The 18,658-nt window shown below is 35.1% G+C and overlaps 1 protein-coding gene across 1 annotated transcript in view; it reads left to right on the top strand.

Moving 5' to 3' along the window:
• The window catches only part of LOC133533404 (obscurin-like), a 40,280-nt gene extending 21,952 nt beyond the window's left edge, over nt 1-18,328 (top strand). Inside the window, exons 4-8 of the mRNA XM_061872375.1 lie at nt 2,284-2,598; nt 5,074-5,214; nt 10,165-10,378; nt 14,516-14,605; nt 17,395-18,328. Of these exons, the coding sequence (XP_061728359.1) occupies nt 2,284-2,598; nt 5,074-5,214; nt 10,165-10,378; nt 14,516-14,605; nt 17,395-17,477 (843 nt within the window). The 3' untranslated portion in view covers nt 17,478-18,328. The remainder of the gene's footprint in view (nt 1-2,283; nt 2,599-5,073; nt 5,215-10,164; nt 10,379-14,515; nt 14,606-17,394) is intronic.
• The last annotated feature ends 330 nt before the right edge of the window (nt 18,329-18,658 follow it).

The raw sequence follows: 18,658 nt of genomic DNA, 5'->3' as shown, positions 1-18,658 counted from the left end.
CTTACATTTTAGGTTAATATATTAAATAATCACTAGATAAAAAAAATATGTTAACTAATGACCATTAATGCATAAGTAATAGATAATTTATGCATTATTAATCTTCGACGAATTAATTATGGTCATATTGCATGCTAGTTCTAAGGAAATTTCACATATTTAATTAAATTATTTACACTGATATACAAATAAAACTACAGTTATCGATAGTTATAGTACATCCCTAGTTCACAACGAAAAATAATGTAAAATATCTAATTTTCGATGTGTTTATAGCCTGCTGACCCAAAATAAGGTCAAAAGTATCTAAAGCAATACTTACCAGTCTTCATCCAAGGGAAATTTCGCCATAAAATCCCTTTGTTCGTGATTTTCTCGAGTGGCTCGCTTGCCACATATTTCACACTTAGTAAACCGTTTTCTCGCTGGCATTGTAACAAACTCGCTCTTTACTCTGATCACGGTTGACTATTTTCGATTTTTGCACTAAATAATAAAGAAATTACACGAAATACCCGAACAAAACATTGAAGCCTTCAAAACAAACAAAGCAATTAGGCTGACAGTAGACTTGATGTAAACTTGACAGAATAAATAGCACTGACGTTTTCTTTTTCTTCGTTGGCAATGATTTGCGAAACAAATTCCATACAAAACTTTTTTCTTCCTAGTTGCGTCAGCCTGATCGGAATTTGGCAGCTAACTCCATCTTGCGTCCAGTAGAAGAATCAAAATCGTACAGGTAAAACTACTCTCTGCCTTAGGATCCCCTTTTAAATGTCATAAATCCAAACATGGCAGCCATACCCATCGACAAAAAAGTCTACCGTTGATCTAATTTCATTTGACAGTTAACTAATACGTATTCGACACGCTTATATTTGACAACTAGAATCCTGACTAGAGCTGGGACTGCGTACCAAAAGTACGTCTCTGTTACTCGTACCAAAAGTACGTCTAAAATACCAGTTTTACGAGTATGACCCCCAATAGGCAGTTTACGTATTTGCCGTGCTTAGGCGTCTTACAAATAAGGATTATTTATACAAATATCGACTTATTATTTCCGTAAGGGTCGGAAATATGGTGACGTTTTGAGGGAAGGCTATGAATCTATTGTCATATTTTTGTTATATATTATTACATTATTTTTAGATACAACAGACACCCAGACGACCATCTGTTAACAAAATTTTATTTTACCTAAAGTAACGGTAAGAATGGAGGTACGAGGTGATAAAAGTTTCATATTTGTTTTATTTCAGAAATCAAAGTCCGTACTTTTAAATACTCGACAAGCTAAAAGTAGTCTATTACAAATAACCTGTTCCAAAAACTATTCCGGTACAACGCCCCGCCTCTAGTGTGGATATTGTTCACTGACAGGTGGTGATAATAGCAATTCGACAAGTCACAATATTTCTCACATCAAATGGAAATCAACACGAAACGTCACTTTTAGCATGTCGAATAAGGGCCCAGAGCGCATTGTGTAGTGCGGTGCATAGGTAGCATTACGAATATCATCTCTTAAATCGCATCGTTCTTATATGCAGTACAGAAATACTAACCTTATCTTGAGAACGACTAGGTTGCTTTTGTAATAATGTAAATTCGTGAGATAGGAGCTTGAGGCGGTAATCTGTGGCATTATTTTCTCATATGCGGCGTACGCACCGGTGGCCGGTAGAATGGCAAGCCCAGTTAAATAAAGTAACTGTAGGAAAGACCGTTACACATGCATTCACTTATTATAGTCCGTTTTAGAATACTTAATAATAATCTCACCTTAAAATCGTAAATCCCTATAAGTGAACGGCGATAAGCTTTAAACGGCCTTTTTAATTCCTAACAATATGTTCTTCTTTACGCAAAATTACTTATATTCGAGTTTGTTTGGATACAGTGTTTATTAGTGCTTATATTCAGTGAAAGTAAAAATCTAGGCGCCTGGTCTTGCGCCATTGCGCTGCAACCACCTTCTCACTCTACTTGGTAGATTGAAATTCTGCTCCAGTTAATCCCACTTCTCAATAGTGATCACATATCATTTGACCTAAATTGTCTGGGAAAGCCAGAGAAAGGCGATAACCGTAATTGATACAAATACGTATAGCACTCTTTTAAAATAATGCGAGAATATTATACGCCGAAGTCTGTTTCCAGTATCGTTATCTTTACGGGTATAATTGTGGAACGAAGTGAATGACCAGCGTACATTATTGACAATGCTATTTAACACTTTTGTTTTAAATGTAAATCACTCTTGTGTATTTTTTACAGGAGAAACAATTAGAATTAGGCGATAGATTAGACTTATCAAGCTACCTGCTAGAACCAGTGCAAAGGATACCCAGGTACAAGTTGTTCATCGATGACCTCGTGAAGACGTATACTAATTACGAGAACGAAAGAAGCGAGTCGGATTCGAATATCTCGAAGCTGAGCGTGGACAGCGACGAGACGGGCGGAAGCAACGGTGAATCGGAGGGCGAGGAGTCGCCACTCGAGAGCCTGAAGCTGACGAAGGCCATGATCGAGTGCGTGCTTACCGCCGTCGACGGCATCATGGCGCTGGAGAACATCAGGGATTGTCCGGTGAGTCACCTCCTCACGCCTCCTTAATATACCGATCCTATCATGTTTGGGTACAAACTCTTCATAGAAATCGCGTACGAATATTAACATACTTTTTGTAAGTAAATGTCAATTCCTGGGATTAGGTCACCAAGCGGAGCCCAAGCTCGTATATCTATAGCAAAATGCTGAAATAACGTTAGAAAGATAACACGTACTTAAATCTAGAAATAAATATTAAGTAGTATAAATTGTCATTGGCGGAAAATCCATTCTTTAGGACTTTGTATTTTTATGAATGGACAATTCCAAACCTGAAATTTCGCAAGAATTGCAAATTAAAAGAAGTACTTTTAGCATTTTGTAACTTTGCTCTGACTTGTTATATAATCGTTTAAGCAAAAAATACTGTCGTTAAATATCAGACGGAAAAGTTGTTACGCTAGAAAGCGGCCTTTTTAAACGCAAAGTAAACAATCCCAACTTCACAAGACTCGATAGGCATCTTAACATGTTGATTACTTTATCGTATAATCCTCTGAGCCATATATTTACTTTTACTTAGCGCCGTTCTCACAGAGTTCCACTTAGTTTCTATTAGCTTAATTAGCAGCTGAAATTATGTCGAAGGAATTTTAATGGAAGGGGACAATTTAGGCCGTACAGATATTCAAAACGTTATTACTAGGCGCTGTTACATATTGTAGGTATTGATACTTTCTTTTAAGAATCATTTTATGTATAAGTAGCATGTCTAGTTATTTAAATACTATTAGCATATAAAAAAACGACTTGCATCTTGGAGCACATGCCGCTTACCTGGAAAGCTTAAGTAAACTATACCTGCCTGAGAAAACTGTAATGTAGGCATGCGTCGTCTCGCTAAAGACAGCGAACACAAACACTGGAATGGCCAAGTATCAGCTCTTATATCAGTTCTTATATTGTTAAAAGGTGAAATTTGTATCTAATTGGTATAATGCTATGGCTCAGCGGAACACTTCATTGCCTTTGTAACGGTAGTTTAAATAGTCCAGCGGTTCCCAAGTCAGTGACAATGTTTTTTGGGTTACGTAACTTTGTGAAGAATAATATCTTTTATTGGTGCTCAAACTTGTAGCATTATTAGTTATTCGGTTTTCCCTGTGACAGTACTTTTTGGTAAACAGTCGTTACGGTAGTAATAAGTCTTTATAAACAAATAAATCAGCTGTGTAAACATTACGTAAACCTGTATTCGAAAGTGCGACTTGCACGACTTAGTTCGTAATCAAATATATAAAATGTGTTTGAGATATATCGTTTTTGAGAGTATGGTTATTCTCACAATCCTACTTTCAACAACGATATATCTTGTTTATATATGTTTTAATTTTACTTTTAAAATAGGTTTAAGAAAAAAATTGATTCATTTTCAGTAGGGCTAGCACGGGAGGGATGCGACAGTATCTCAACCACTAGTTAGACTAGAGTCAGATCAACATAACTCTGCACACAACATAACAGCGATTTTTATAGCATAGACGTGCAAGTGTTATAACAAACGTCAAACTTCTATGAAATTATTTTCAATAATACTTGCATGTCTGTGCTATAAAAATCACTGCAGAGTTATCTTGATCTTCTTCTTCTCGTCTTTTTCTTTTTTTCAATAAATAGTTAAATAATAAAAAGATATTGGCAAAAACCAAGTATATTTTATATTAAATGACCCTGAGTCCCTGACTTCTGAGCTAGGCAAAAACCTGTGTTACAGAAGTCATTGTATTGATGAGAGAGTGGGAGGGGTAGTATATCTCGCGGGCGAGATACTTTCGCGCCCCGCTTATACTAGCCCGACTGGGCCATGTTTATTGATAGGATATCATAAAGACAGCTGGATAGAAGGCTTATTTATTACTGACTTAAAAAATTTAAAAGGACGTTCTCAATTCGGTTTTTTTTACAAAATTAACGTTTGTTACCTCAGAACTCCGCAACTTTTTGACCAGTTTCGAAAATTAATTTTTGGTTTGGATTGTCCCATTTTTGTTGAAATAAAGTGGAACTGCTGATGATGATGACCAGACCGAAACTCTTCAACGACGCATATTTCACGTTTGGCGATTTGTCCTCTTCATTATGATTATTAAGAAATTTGGGGTTTTAAGCAACATTTTTGTTAAAGTCGAGTTCTGATGTTGGATTACTCGAGCAATTGAGGGAACTCCCCAACTTTCATAAGCGTACCTAAAGCATTTATTTAAATCTAAGAATCAATGATTTGGTGAAATAGAACTCCTCCATGACAAGTTTGTACGTCTTGGGGCTAACTGTTATGAGATGCACTATGGGTGTAAATAATTTAAATGGCAATTGAAACTGTTTTGTGACGCCGGTTTTTTTCTATCCTATCTTATCACTTACTCAAGACAATCGAATACCTTTAAAACATTCCTGCTGCCGTTATTTTCAGCTTGATGCATGTTCTAACATAAGACGTATTCTATGTTGCAGCCTCAGATAAACCTCATGAATCAGGGCCGGTTGCTGCGGCAGCAGGAGTTCTACGCTATGGACAGCGCGCGTCGCCGGCGACAGCTCATGCGGATATTTCTCTTCGACAAACTAGTGCTGCTCACTCTAGTCTATCGCAAGGTTAGTATTTAACTCAACTCGGTATGTTTTATATATGTATATTTTATTTTGCTACCTACCGATTTACCACACCGGCACAATTTGTATTGAATCTACTCGTATAACTGAAGCGTGAAAACCGATTTAGGTATATCGTTTTTTTTTCGATAAAAACTATACAGGAAAACTCACATTCTGCCGTATAGTGGTATAATTTGGACCACTTGCACTAACTGCGATTGACGATGACTGATAAAGGCAATAAGGTAGGTTATGTTCATATGAAATTTCCCATACAAAAAAAAAAATTCGAACGTTTTAACGCTGACAAGCGGTTTGATGTAACCGACCCATATGTAATTCAATAAAATGTAACGAACCAAAATCACTTACGGAGTTCGGGATATTCCGTTGTTTGACTACCAACAACAATATTTGGTCGGGTGACCTAGATATCTCATGAAGGCTCCTCGTCAGTAAACAGCATGTGAAATTTGCCTCGTTGGATGTGTAGTTTCCTATGAAATGTGGGTAACTCGACTAGGTACTTAGCTATTTCCAAACTGTCGTGGTAATACATTGTACGTCTTAAAAGACGGAATCGGAACTGAAAGTTTTATCTATCATTGACCATATTAATTTTTTTGAATAAATTCATTATGTGAACGATTTACCCACTTACTAAATTTATTTATGTCTTTATTATAAGAATACAATTAAAGTAATCTAATGTCTCGGTTCAAGTTCATTTTACTTTAAAAGACCCTGCACCTACTTAATATTTCTGGTTTTGCCCATTGACATTGATTGACCTTATACCATGAATTGTGAAATAAAGATTAAATAAATAAATAAAGCACCTATATTTTGTTTGACGCAAACTAACCAGTAATTCTGATACGATTTCGAATTCTTACGTAGAAAAGTATCGCGGAATATTACCTGCAGGCACTCTTAAGTGACGACAAGGCTTCAGACCGGTTCCTATCTCGTCCACATGCGTCTTTCAACTACGTTCACCTCACTAATAATAAAAAAGCAATATTTTAATCCGTACTATTGACATTGGGTAGCGCCTGCGGCGCTTGAGAAATAATATATACACAATTTAAGATTTCCGAAAATATTCACTTTTACAAGAAATGTTTGTTGAAGACCCTTATTCATTTTGAAAGACCTATCCAACGACATCCTACACCATAGGGTTGAAAGCGAAAAAAATGTGATCCTCACTTTACGTATCGGGGAGGTACATATACTACTTTCTTTTTAGATTTTATTTTACTGTTTATGGGATAGTTTGACTTATATATCCATATCAACTCGTAGCTTTCTGGCACTAACGATCACGAAGTAAAGCCTAGGACAGACAGACATACTCGTAGCGAAACTTTAGAAATTTTATAACTTCAAAAGTAGTGCTAACTTATTCCTCCAAAATTAAATCTGAGGAACTATGCACTGAATTATAGTGTCGTTTACATATTATAGTCCCGCAATATAGATATAGGAATTTCGGAAGAAAAATTCAATTACCACTACTTTTGAGGTTAGAAAAATTCTAATCATAAAAAAAAAACGGACTTGGGGAGACGGGGTATGGTTGTCTCAGGGGTTGGCTGTGACAGCTGCCAAAATAAACAACTGACGGAACGAATAAGTTCATCGACCGGTGTCGAAAGATCGCAAAAGGCCTCCTTATTTACGTAATGATTGAGTCGACGAATCTTTAGTGTACGTTTAGTGGTTTATTATGCCCGCTGTGACGACCAACCTCTGAGACAACCATACCCGGCCTCCCTATAGTTGACTACAGGGGAACCCTAAAATGGTTGGCAAAAAACCTACACAGAACGAGATAATATGTTATCCAAACTCAATAACCTAATGCATGCCAACTTTACTTAGTTATAGAATCTTATTATACTCGCATTGCAACGTACCTACTAGTGTTTATTTTGGTGCTAGGGTATTAGGACTTAGGACTTGCGTGAATAATAATTACTAATCACGTAGCTACCAATACTATTATAAAGTCGTTTTCTGTCGTAAGGATGACTCACTAACTATGAATCACAATGTTTATCAATGTATTTTATAAAAATAAGAACTTACAATAATTTATTTGTACATGTCGGGTGGTAGTGATAGCATTATCACAATACACAAAGGTTAATTTTATTCTACAAAATATATTCAAATAGCCTTGTAGATCAAATAAACAGACAAAGTCAACTATATACGCTAGACTACATTAGGTATCTAAGTATGTATCTAATCTATTTCACTAAATCGTAATATCTACAGGTTGATTTTGTTCTGTCTGACCATACCTTGAGGGGTAAATACATATGTGGGTCATACTGAACAACTTTTAGCAAGAGGCCAACCCAGCAATCGTAAAAAGAATAATCAGCTGTTCTATAGAAAACATTGACATACGATTCACCGAAATGTATGAGATGGCAGATTTTTTTTGCAATTTCGGGTCTGATCCCATAGTAAAAGTTGGTGTATGACCTATGTACATATCTACCCCTCAGTGTATGCTCAGACATAATAAAATCACCTGTGAAACAAGTAAAAGTATATTATCTCATATATATAAATACATACTTACGACCCATGACTCAGGAACAAATATAATTCATCACACAAATAAATGCCCTTATTGGGATTCGAACCCGGGACCCTCGGCTTCATAGGCAGGGTCACTACCCAGTCCATAGGGTTAGACCGGTCGTTAAATACAAAGAATTATAATACGAGTAACTAACTTTTAATTTTATTTTACTTCGAAAATAAAAGCCGAACATATTGGAAACCAGCCGTCTTGCATACTTCATAACATAGTGCTCGCTGCAGTTCCGATCCCTACTTAGTGGCGGGCGGACTAAGGCTTGTATGAGCAACTTCTGCTTAAATTGGCAGCGTTATGAAATATTGAGCAGTTATGACAATAGATGACGTAAAGACGCCGGCCGCCCGGCGCTGTGGCGACGGCACTGATATGCGCGACCACCACATATGCAGACCTATATGTGCCTACTAATACATGCACTAGTAACGTTACCTTAAATATATAAACAATATCTTTTTTAATAGCCTTCTGTAGGTATTCATGTGGTTTGCCGGGTGGATGTGCAACTTGGACGACCCTGAAGGAGCTCTTGAGCGTTGGCTCATAAGTCATAACTATCACCAATCTGATTTATTACATATTTTTCTTTATTAACGAAGGTAGTAATTGTGTTGATGCTGCGTTATACACAAATTCTTTAATTTTTATTCAACACAATTTTAATCATAAAAGTTTGTTGCTATTTGTATCTGTGCGATTGATAAATACAAATATAAATATTACAGGACATTATTATAGCAATTGACTAAGCCCCACAGTAAGCTCAAGAAGGCTTGTGTTGTGGGTACTCAGACAACTATATATAAAATATATAAATACAATACATAGAAAACATCCAAGACTCAGGAACAAATATCTGTGCTCATCACACAAATAAATGCCCTTACCTGGCACTGATGATCATGATGGGCGGGACTGATGTATGTTCAATTGCTTTTATGCCATAAACTTACTTACATTCTTGGTAGTGCGCTATGTACGTACTATGTACCTATAAACAACGCTACCTAAACATGTAGGTTAGTATATAAATTAAACAGGTATATATGCCTATTCGAACGTACACTGATATCCGAATGGCATTATTAGATGTCCTTCATATCGTGCATTTCGCTCGTACGTGTCCTTACATGTATTAGCGCAAGAGAGACGCACAATAACTAAATGACATCATTTAGATATCATTCTCATGTCAGTGTACGTTCGAATTAGCCTGATTGTCTTAAATATAGCTGTATCTTAAGGATTACAACATTTATACAATCGATTTAGATATAGGTATGAGTCATAAAACTATTAACCTAAGTATACCAACGATTTCTAATATTATTATTATGTTTATTCCTATGCTACGGTTTACTCCAAGTTTGTATAATGTTCATTTAAGTACTATTAAACTGCATTCATTGAAGTAATGTTTGTTGCATTACCGAGTGACTAAGTACGCCAAGTACCTACTTAATGCAGGTTGATAAAGCTAAGTCAACAATTAATGAATGAAACAATGGCACATTACAATACTGGAATGAAAAAGAATTTTCGTGTTTAATGTCAGCCCTTGGTCGTTAATGGCCGAGTAACCTTGTCGGGAGCGACTAATATATCACGCATCGGTGGATTCGGTGGTTACGAATGTTTGGCGATAGAGCACACGAGTATCGTGTGTTATCGACGCTTTTACGTATTTGACCGAACCACATGTAGTTTATTATACTGACCAATGTTAGTCCGGTGCGTACCATTGACACAGATGAGTCCATTAATTCAGAGAACTATTTTCAAACGAGAAAATAACGTTTTGTAAGTAATTAAATAGAATTTGTACATATTATTACACGCATAGTGATGCCAAACCAATTACATAAATATTAATATTTATTAGGTATGTATGAACAGACTCATTGATACTAACTATGCATAGGAGCGGAAGAACTATTAACATTCCTGTGTTAATGTAATGAAATTTTTATTTTGAATAATAATCATTGCATTTTTCAAACGGTCATGTCCTACAATCATGCCTAATATAAATATAATATATACTATTATACTTCGAATGCTTCTGCTTCTTTTTATACTTACCTGTGAATATTGGTTAAAATATAAATAATACTACATTCAAAATTTCGTAATCTAGTCAGTTAAAAAAAGTTAGAACCTATCTAAGTAGCACGGTGGATACTTTGAACACCATACTCAAATTGGAGCACCTGTTTGGTAATTTTTATGCCACTGAGAAACTCACATAATACTTATAACACAATTTTTTGCATTTTTTGTGTTTTACGAAACGATGTGTTTTGTCCTAATTGGTGGATATATTTTTACAGCAACCGACAGTGGAGTTCTTCTTCTACAAAGACCACATTCCTGTGGACGATCTCGGCATCACCGCGAAAGAAATAGACCAGTATAAATTTACTATTTGGTACAAGAAACGGAATATGAAGTCTTACAAGCTGGAGACCAGGGACCCGGCCGTGCGAAGCGCCTGGGTCGAGGAGATCACGTCGCTTCTGTGGGAACAGGCTATGCAAAAGAAAGGTGAGATCGCATCATTAAATAATAATGAAATAATTCATCTATATTATTATTTATTTAAGAACGTCTTATGACATGATCGCTCAGCAAATTCGTACGTTTTGAATTTACGTATTGTTGTTCTGTAAAAGCAAAAGTACTTAGATGATGACTAAGACACTCATGTGCTGCAGTAACTCTTTATACCAACCAAGATAAAAGTGATTTATCAAGATCTAATTTCCAATACCGTCCTATTTTCTAATTATATTACCATGGCTGTTGAAATTTTATCACATGGATTAATTTTATCTTATCATTTTAATTTAATATTTGGGAATTTTCACTTACAAACAATGCGAATAACATATTGATAATATTAAATAAAAGGAGACTACCATATTCATCGAAAAACAGTAGCAAGGTTACTTGTCTATAAATATTTTGTACTCTTCTGCGCGTTTCAAGGAAATTCTCGATGACTCTCGTCAAGAATTAATATTAAGAATAAGCACTTCAGATCATACAAGGTACGATAAAATTTGATGTACCGCTAGTACATGCATTATAAAGGATATACCTAGCGCGATAAACAGTAGGATGAATAGAAGGCATTATGCAGTACAATGGCGTGTCACACATACTCGTACTCTACATATCTAGCTCGGCGGCATCACGTCCGATAGTTATGCCACTCGAATCAAATTGTGAAGATGATTGTACGGAATACTTGTCGACAGGACTGTACCTCGTTAAACACTGCAGTGAATAGATACGAGTTCCGCGCGTGTGCTGGAATTATGTGTTGTCTTTGACTACCTACACGGAAAGTTCAACCAGATAGCTATAATACCTTTATCTAGTTCGCAAAACTTTGTCGGTACTGTGGGTTATAATTTGAGCTTGAAATCCGGAACAGTTAAATGAAATAAAAAATACTGTCGGTAGTAATTTTGTTAAATGTATTGTACAAATGATAGTTCCTCGTAATTAACATGACGTTTTAATGAAAACTCGCATATGAATGAAATGAATGAAAATGAATGAAAATCATTTATTTCGAGCTAAAAACTCATATAGTGTTAGTACATACAACAATTATTATTTATCTACCTATATATCTAAGTTAGTACAATATAAACAAAACAATAAATACCTAAAACTACTTATAAGCATAAGTAAGTAACGGACATTTAAATTTCAAACCAAATTTGTAATATTGCTCGTAATCACAATAAAAACTTTCAATAGAATTCGAGTCGACGGGAGTTAAGTACTTACTAACTCAATGAAATCACAGTTACCTAGTCACTACTTGTATAGGTATTCTGTACGCGCATGTATCCATTTATTCACCTAACTTAGAAGGAATTGTTGTGAACCTCATCAAGAACTGCTTTCGAGATTAAGCCAAAGTAATTACTCATAAAAGGGACTTGTTGAGTCCATCTGGCACGCAAGCCGGGAACTAATTCCCGCATAGTTAATACGGACAAACTTTTTAATTGGTCGTCATCTGCTCCCGTGTTTGTACGTGACGGAAGAGTGCGAGCTTCTTTATCTTAAATGACGCACTCAGAGGTCGACGACTGCATTTTTTATTGGGCGGGCTGCATGTGCACTTCTCGCCTGAGAACGGCGGGAACTCGGCCCTCGTTTGCGTCCTTTTTGTTTTTTAAACAACCCATATGCATATAAGAAAGCTTTGTTAGCAACACGTTTTTTCCTTGGTATAAATATTTAAACAGATAGGACACTGAGTATACCACAGTATAGTGTGTTCTATGACGAATTTGAAGCATAGAAACGGACAATAACTTGTTATTATTTTTATGATGTAAACCAGAGCAAGCATGAGTTTAGTCGTTGTACCTATATCTGTTCGCATGTACGAAGCGTTATCGTCCCCTGATAGGATGAACACGAGAGCGCGGCAGAGGTGCTATCGCTTGAACTCTGACTGTTACAATGCCTATTTTTCGCGGAGATTGCTCTGATAAACGCAAAGTGGTGTTTAAATCTTTCTGGTAACGCGTTTCTTTGTTACCTCATTGCTGTTTAGTGACACAAAGCCTGTTTTCTCAAATACATATTACAATAGGCTTTGTCTAATGTGAAATTCCTATTGAAACTTCATTATTATTATTATTTTTATACTACGTCAGTAGCAAACAAGCATACGGCCGGCCTGATGGTAAGCAGTCTCCGATAGGTCTAAAGTTTCCCAGTCATCGTGTTACGGACGTTTTAGACTTAAAAAACATTTTAATGTGAAAATCTTACGTTTCGGTTTTTTCACAATATCTTTAGTTATTTTTCTAATAACATCAAGGTATAGAGGTGATCTTGGGTTTTGGGAATTATGTTAATGAATTTCCATTAATCTACAGTGTATCATACCTACTTGCTCCTATATTAGTGTAGTCGAAGTCAATTTACTAATCACTGTCAATAATTGATAACAATCGGCATAATTAAAATTTTGTTACATGACATGAGTCATGTTGTCGGAATTAATAGTGCCACTTTCATTAGTGTTTCTTTTGTTTAATCGCAATGTCGTTTGTTTTACATGCTAATTCTTCTTTCTACGGCATAATTTAGTGAGTACGCTGCAGTGTTTCAGACTTGTGTCCGTCACTGTAATGTCAGTTTATCAACAATAGGTTCCTGTATAAACTGCGGGCGGAATCTTTTGCACCAACCTATCCACATACATGCAGGATTAATATTCATGACTAGCGTGTTGCTTGGGTCGACAGGAGCTGGCAACTTTTATTTAGAATCCGCTCGTGCAAACACCGAATATTTTTATCCATATAGCCTTGTTCATTTCACTAGGCGTATTGGCATAACCCATAGAAACACGTTTACCGAAAATTCTCAACAATTTCGGATACAAGAGGATTTTTACTGGAAAACTGTAATTTTTTCTTTATGACTTAAATATATCCTAAGAAATTTATAATAATTAAAAGGCCAATACAATTGCTATATGGCTACGTATATAATGACATGATAAAACTCAGCGATATGACTGCTCAATCCACACTTTTAATGAGATATTAGATGACATTTTGTAATGTCCCGATTGGTCTGTGGTTTGGACAGTAACTAGTAACTAGTATTTCAGTTATTATCGTTTATAGATTGATTGTATCTAAGTATTTGAATGTAAATTGTAGGTTGCTACTTCTTGCCATTACGCGTAAAATTACTATTTTGAGACAAAATATCAACACGATACTCTCATAAGTTTAAAATAAAATAAAATGGATAGTTGCGAAAGTTATTTGTTTGAATATCATAAACTAATCACAGATTAACAGGTGTACGCAATGTTGGATGGCTTCGTGGAAGCTATTGTCGTTATCATGTTATCAATACGTTATCAGGGCTCGACGGTAGGTGCGGACTGCGATAGACTCGATACTACACTTCACTTGACTAACTGTAAATACAAACTAAAAACACATTATCTTCACAATCAAGTCAACATGTATAAAAACCAAGGCAAGGTCAACGCGGCCAAATCCGGCTTCGGGAAATTCCGTACCGGACCGTTATTTTTCATCCGAAGGAAATAGAGCCTTTTATTTGAGAAACTTTGTCGATGAAGTTAACAATCGTGTACTATTGTTTGAAAAAAAGCGCTTGTGTACGGATTTTCCCGCTGATGGATTTGGCCGCACTAACCCTACTTAATAGGGGACGCAATGCAAATTTTTACACGTTTCAATTCAGGGCAAATGCCGTGAAAAAAATCATTTGAAAACTAGTCTATATTTGGGAGGGCAAACTTCATAAAGTTAAAGTGTGCTCTATAGAAAACAATCACGACGAAATGTCCAATTTTCAATTATATATTGTATATCGTTTCTGATTTAAGATCACACAAAAAAAAACTATATCTTTCAATCACCTTTTGGTGAAGTTAGGTTTAAGCACCTAATTGATAGACACATAGGCACTGTCAAAAGATCATAACTATCAGCATGTCATGTAATAATAAAATGGGCAAAAATGTATTACGAAATTTAACAACTTAGATACAACTACTAATAAGCGTTTAAGCGTCTACATGAAAAAAAAAAACATACATAAATAAAACTATAATAGTATGATGATCAAGTCACTTAATTCTGAACATTTTGTTCACAGAACTACTTCTTCAGCAACGCAATAAAAGGATTTCAATGGTGTCTATGAACAGTCAGGAGTCAAACGAAGACGACAGAAATGACGACAAATGTAAGTTATCTAAGAATTATTAAGTATAAATGCTACATGCTATAGCGATAATATACTTAAAGCTTTTGAGTTTGATATGAGTAGATCGAGTCATTCACGACGACGCGTGCCTAGACTCGTATTGGCATGTTATTAAAGGTTAGATTTGACAAATCTGCGTGTCATCGTGGATGGCACGAACTATACGCGTTTCATTTCATCATCCAAATCTAGTCATCTAATTAGGGCTACACAGGCCAATTCAAACGTATACTGACATCAGAATGAAATTTGAATCATGTCATCAACTAAATAGTTATCGTGCGTCTCGCCCGCGCCAATACATGTACGCACAAGTACGAGCGAAATGTACAATAACTAAATAACATGATTCAAATATCATTCAGATGTCACTTTACGTTCGAATTGGCCTGAAGATCTCGAGTATATATTGGTAAAGTAAATAATATATAGCGTATTAATTAAAATGTCCCAAGCGTCATGTTTATTTTTTTATGGCATATTATGAAAAATTAAGTGCTCATTCGTAAGTAAATTCTCTCTTTAAAAAAAGTACGAGTGTTAAGTATCGACTTTATGCATATTTCCCAATACCTATATGAATATTGGCTTTCGATTTATAGCTTCGATGAAATATTATATTGTTCTAATTGAACTATTTTTTGAAATGAGTTAATAATTCTTTTTTTTTTAAACATAGTATGATCTTTCCTCCAGGTCTAATAGATGGTTTCGTATACGTGAAGTTGCATCGATGAGTTGCTTTGTAGGTCAGTAATTTTTTAGGCACGCTTCCAATTATTTTCCAAAACTACTTTGGCTTTCGTTTTCCATGAATAAGCTTCCTTTCATGGAATAATTTAATGGGTTGTGTTGGTTGTTTGTATTTGTTTCTTGTCAAATTTTCTTTATTTTCTTAACGTCAATATCTGGTAAATTGTAGCCCACGGTACCCACCCGCATTCGTATGCACTTGTGATATCTGTATCTATATTATTATATATAATAAATAAAATCTGGAACCTGCTTTGTAATAGACTAAAACCATGTACTCGTAGTCACAATGTTCACAATCATGAAGTCCCAATGTTTATGAGTTTATGACTAGTTAAATGTATTGATCGTTGACGAATTCTGATTATGTTTTGTTTTACATTCTTCTGTTAATAACTGTAATTTCAGCGACCAGCTAGCAAATTAATAAATCTTTTCTCCAATATGCTCGGACATGTTCACCTTATTGTAGGAAAAATAGTACGGGAAGGTCTTCGTTATGGTCAAACTCAAATTAAAAAAAATCAAATCATTATTGTTGTGTTTTAGCGGACGGGAAGTTATTACTATTGATTTTTACTTTCTTTAAATATGAATCCACTAAGAAAAACGCAAACAGCCAATTATTATATCCGCAGGCTGCGTCCACACGACCCGGTCAGCATCATTTCAAGTTCTGGGATAGAGTCGTGTAAGACCGTTGTGTATGACCATGCGAATACTGCTTAATAAAATCAAAGACTAAGTATACCTATAACTTTTATATATTTTTAACTTTAACTTTAAAAATAATAATTAAAGAGGGAAATTGTTTTTGATGTGAAGGCTCAATTTGAGTGCTGGTTGATGCTTACATTATTATTATTAATTTATTATTTAACCTGATTTCCTCGCATGTTTAGAGAAAAGCACTATATATGCCTCGGCAGGAACGGAAATTCGTGGATTCAAACTAAAAGAAAAAGCAAATGTTGTTTCTTACAGAGACTTAAGTACTTGACCGAGAGCGCGAAAAATAGCATTTACGCCAACGACAAGAGCCAGGTTTTAAAATTATTATAGACACAAATATCAAATACGTTTAGTTTAGATTAAAACTCGGTATCTTGCCAATCATTTGTCCCCACCGGCCACATATGGAAATGGATCCTTCTCATTTGTGCCCGACGGGAACAGATGGGAATACACCATATTTTTCAATAAAGTACCTATCTACTTTGCAGATACTATAGGTAAATGGAATGAACTGTCACATGTTAGATGATGATCTTGATAAATAGTATAATGTTCTTTCTATTGAAATATTCATATAACATATATTAAAAGTAAATAATAATAATTCAGTCTATATACGCCCCACTGCTGGCCACTGGCCTCCTCTCATACTTACTCGAAAAGTCGTAATATTTATTTGTTTTGCAAGGGGGCAAAGTTGTTGTTTAACATCTCGTGCTAATATTGATACCCCCAGGTAAGCGAAAAAAATCCAAAATTGTTGATTCCAAAATGTGGTATCTTGAGCGTTGTGAGAGTTTCAAGGGTTAAACAAACTTTGCTCCCGAAACACAAAAACGCGAGGAAAATATTAACTGTAAAATATTACGAATCATATTTTAATGAACGTTACTCGTATTATTGTTATTAAATATTTATCATTCAAAATCACCACTTAAGGTGCCGTAGGTTCAAAGAGCGGAGTCTTTGAAAATTCGTACCGCTTTTTAAATCTCAATACGGTTGCCAAAAATTGAATTAGCAATTTTGAGGATTTTTCATCGATCCGTATTCTGTTTTTTTACTTTCGCTCGATAGAAAAAAATCACCAACATAGGTCTAAAACAAAAAAAATGTAATTTCTCTGTAGTGTTGATTGTTTTGCTAGCTGGTTTATCCTTGATATTGTTAGCGACACATATTTATGTAGGCACCCTTTTTTCCATTAGCTTCTCGTTAATTGTTTTTGTATCTGAAATTAATCTATTAGGTCATTTTGACGCTATTTTTTTCTATTTCAGACAATTCACTTCGCGGCGTGCCAGGTGAAGTTCGTCGATCAAGTGATAAAAAAGTCCGAAGAACTACTTGGTACTGTGAATGAAAATTCCTATATTTTATTGAAACTGGGGTTCTGTTCTGTTTAACGCTGACATCCTTTCAAAGGGGAAAGTATTTATGAACTTCGTTTATTGTTTAAGAAGTATGACGTAAGTAGGTGGAATAATAAGTACTTATGTCACGGTGTACATGTATATGTTTTAGGCAGAGGAAGAAGAGAAAACGGTAAAGTTTATTATATTCAGGTACCTACCTAGTAAACGGTAAGTCCTGAGTTATGGATTTAAACAAGTTTATATATTATATACAATATGCTTTATGAAGCGAAGCCTTCAACCCGTTCGTAGCTGAACGTAATAATAACTTCTTACAGACCGACCGAATTTGAACATGGATGGTTTTTGTGCAATGAATTTTGTTATTACTTAATATATAGCGGTAGTCAATTAAATGTGAAAAAGGGTACAAGTCTCTGGCAGTTTAGGTGTATAAGGGCATGAGTGTTACGTGGAACTTACACCCCTTTACACCTGCGCTGCCAGAGACTTGTACCCTTTTTCACTAGGGCCACAGTATTGAATGTAATTCATGCACTGAGTATCAAAAACGTGACATAAGTAAGTTTTATAATAAAATGTAACCAAAGTGTGGTAGCAAACATTTAATGATATTTCCACAGAATGTGATAATTGTTTTTGCATTACGAATAATGTTAATATTATTATACTTTACGTTTTAGTTGCAGTCATTATTATATAGAACATATATTGTTATACAATGTTGTTTAATGAAAGCTACTTGTAAGATATTTTATTGATGTAAAACAGACGATAGCTCACTGCTATAACTATGTAAAATAATTTAGAAATCATTTAATAAATCATATAATAACTATTTATTATTTGCTTAATACAAAATTGCAACTAATTGATTTAGAACCAGGCCGAATCAGTAAAGAATGAAAAGCATTTCTTTTAAGAAGCTAATACTTCTATTAACAGGTTATCTGTGTTGTCCGCACTATTTAACCATTTTAAACAAATATAACGAATAAGTGGAGAACCTACAACTACAAAAGGCTTCTACCTAACCGTAACCATCGTTGCTAGCATCAGTAAGTCACCAATTTCATGCAACTTTATGAGCAAGTAGCAATCCAAATACACACACACTCACTTACACAAATATATACAGAATATTTGTGATAATTTTAATTCAAATAAA

This window comes from Cydia pomonella, unplaced genomic scaffold, assembly GCF_033807575.1.
Source record: "Cydia pomonella isolate Wapato2018A unplaced genomic scaffold, ilCydPomo1 PGA_scaffold_161, whole genome shotgun sequence".
NCBI classification, from domain to species: Eukaryota; Metazoa; Arthropoda; class Insecta; order Lepidoptera; family Tortricidae; genus Cydia; species Cydia pomonella.
The sequence above is the reverse complement of the archived record's forward strand: the minus strand, read 5'-3'. Positions and strand labels throughout refer to the sequence as shown.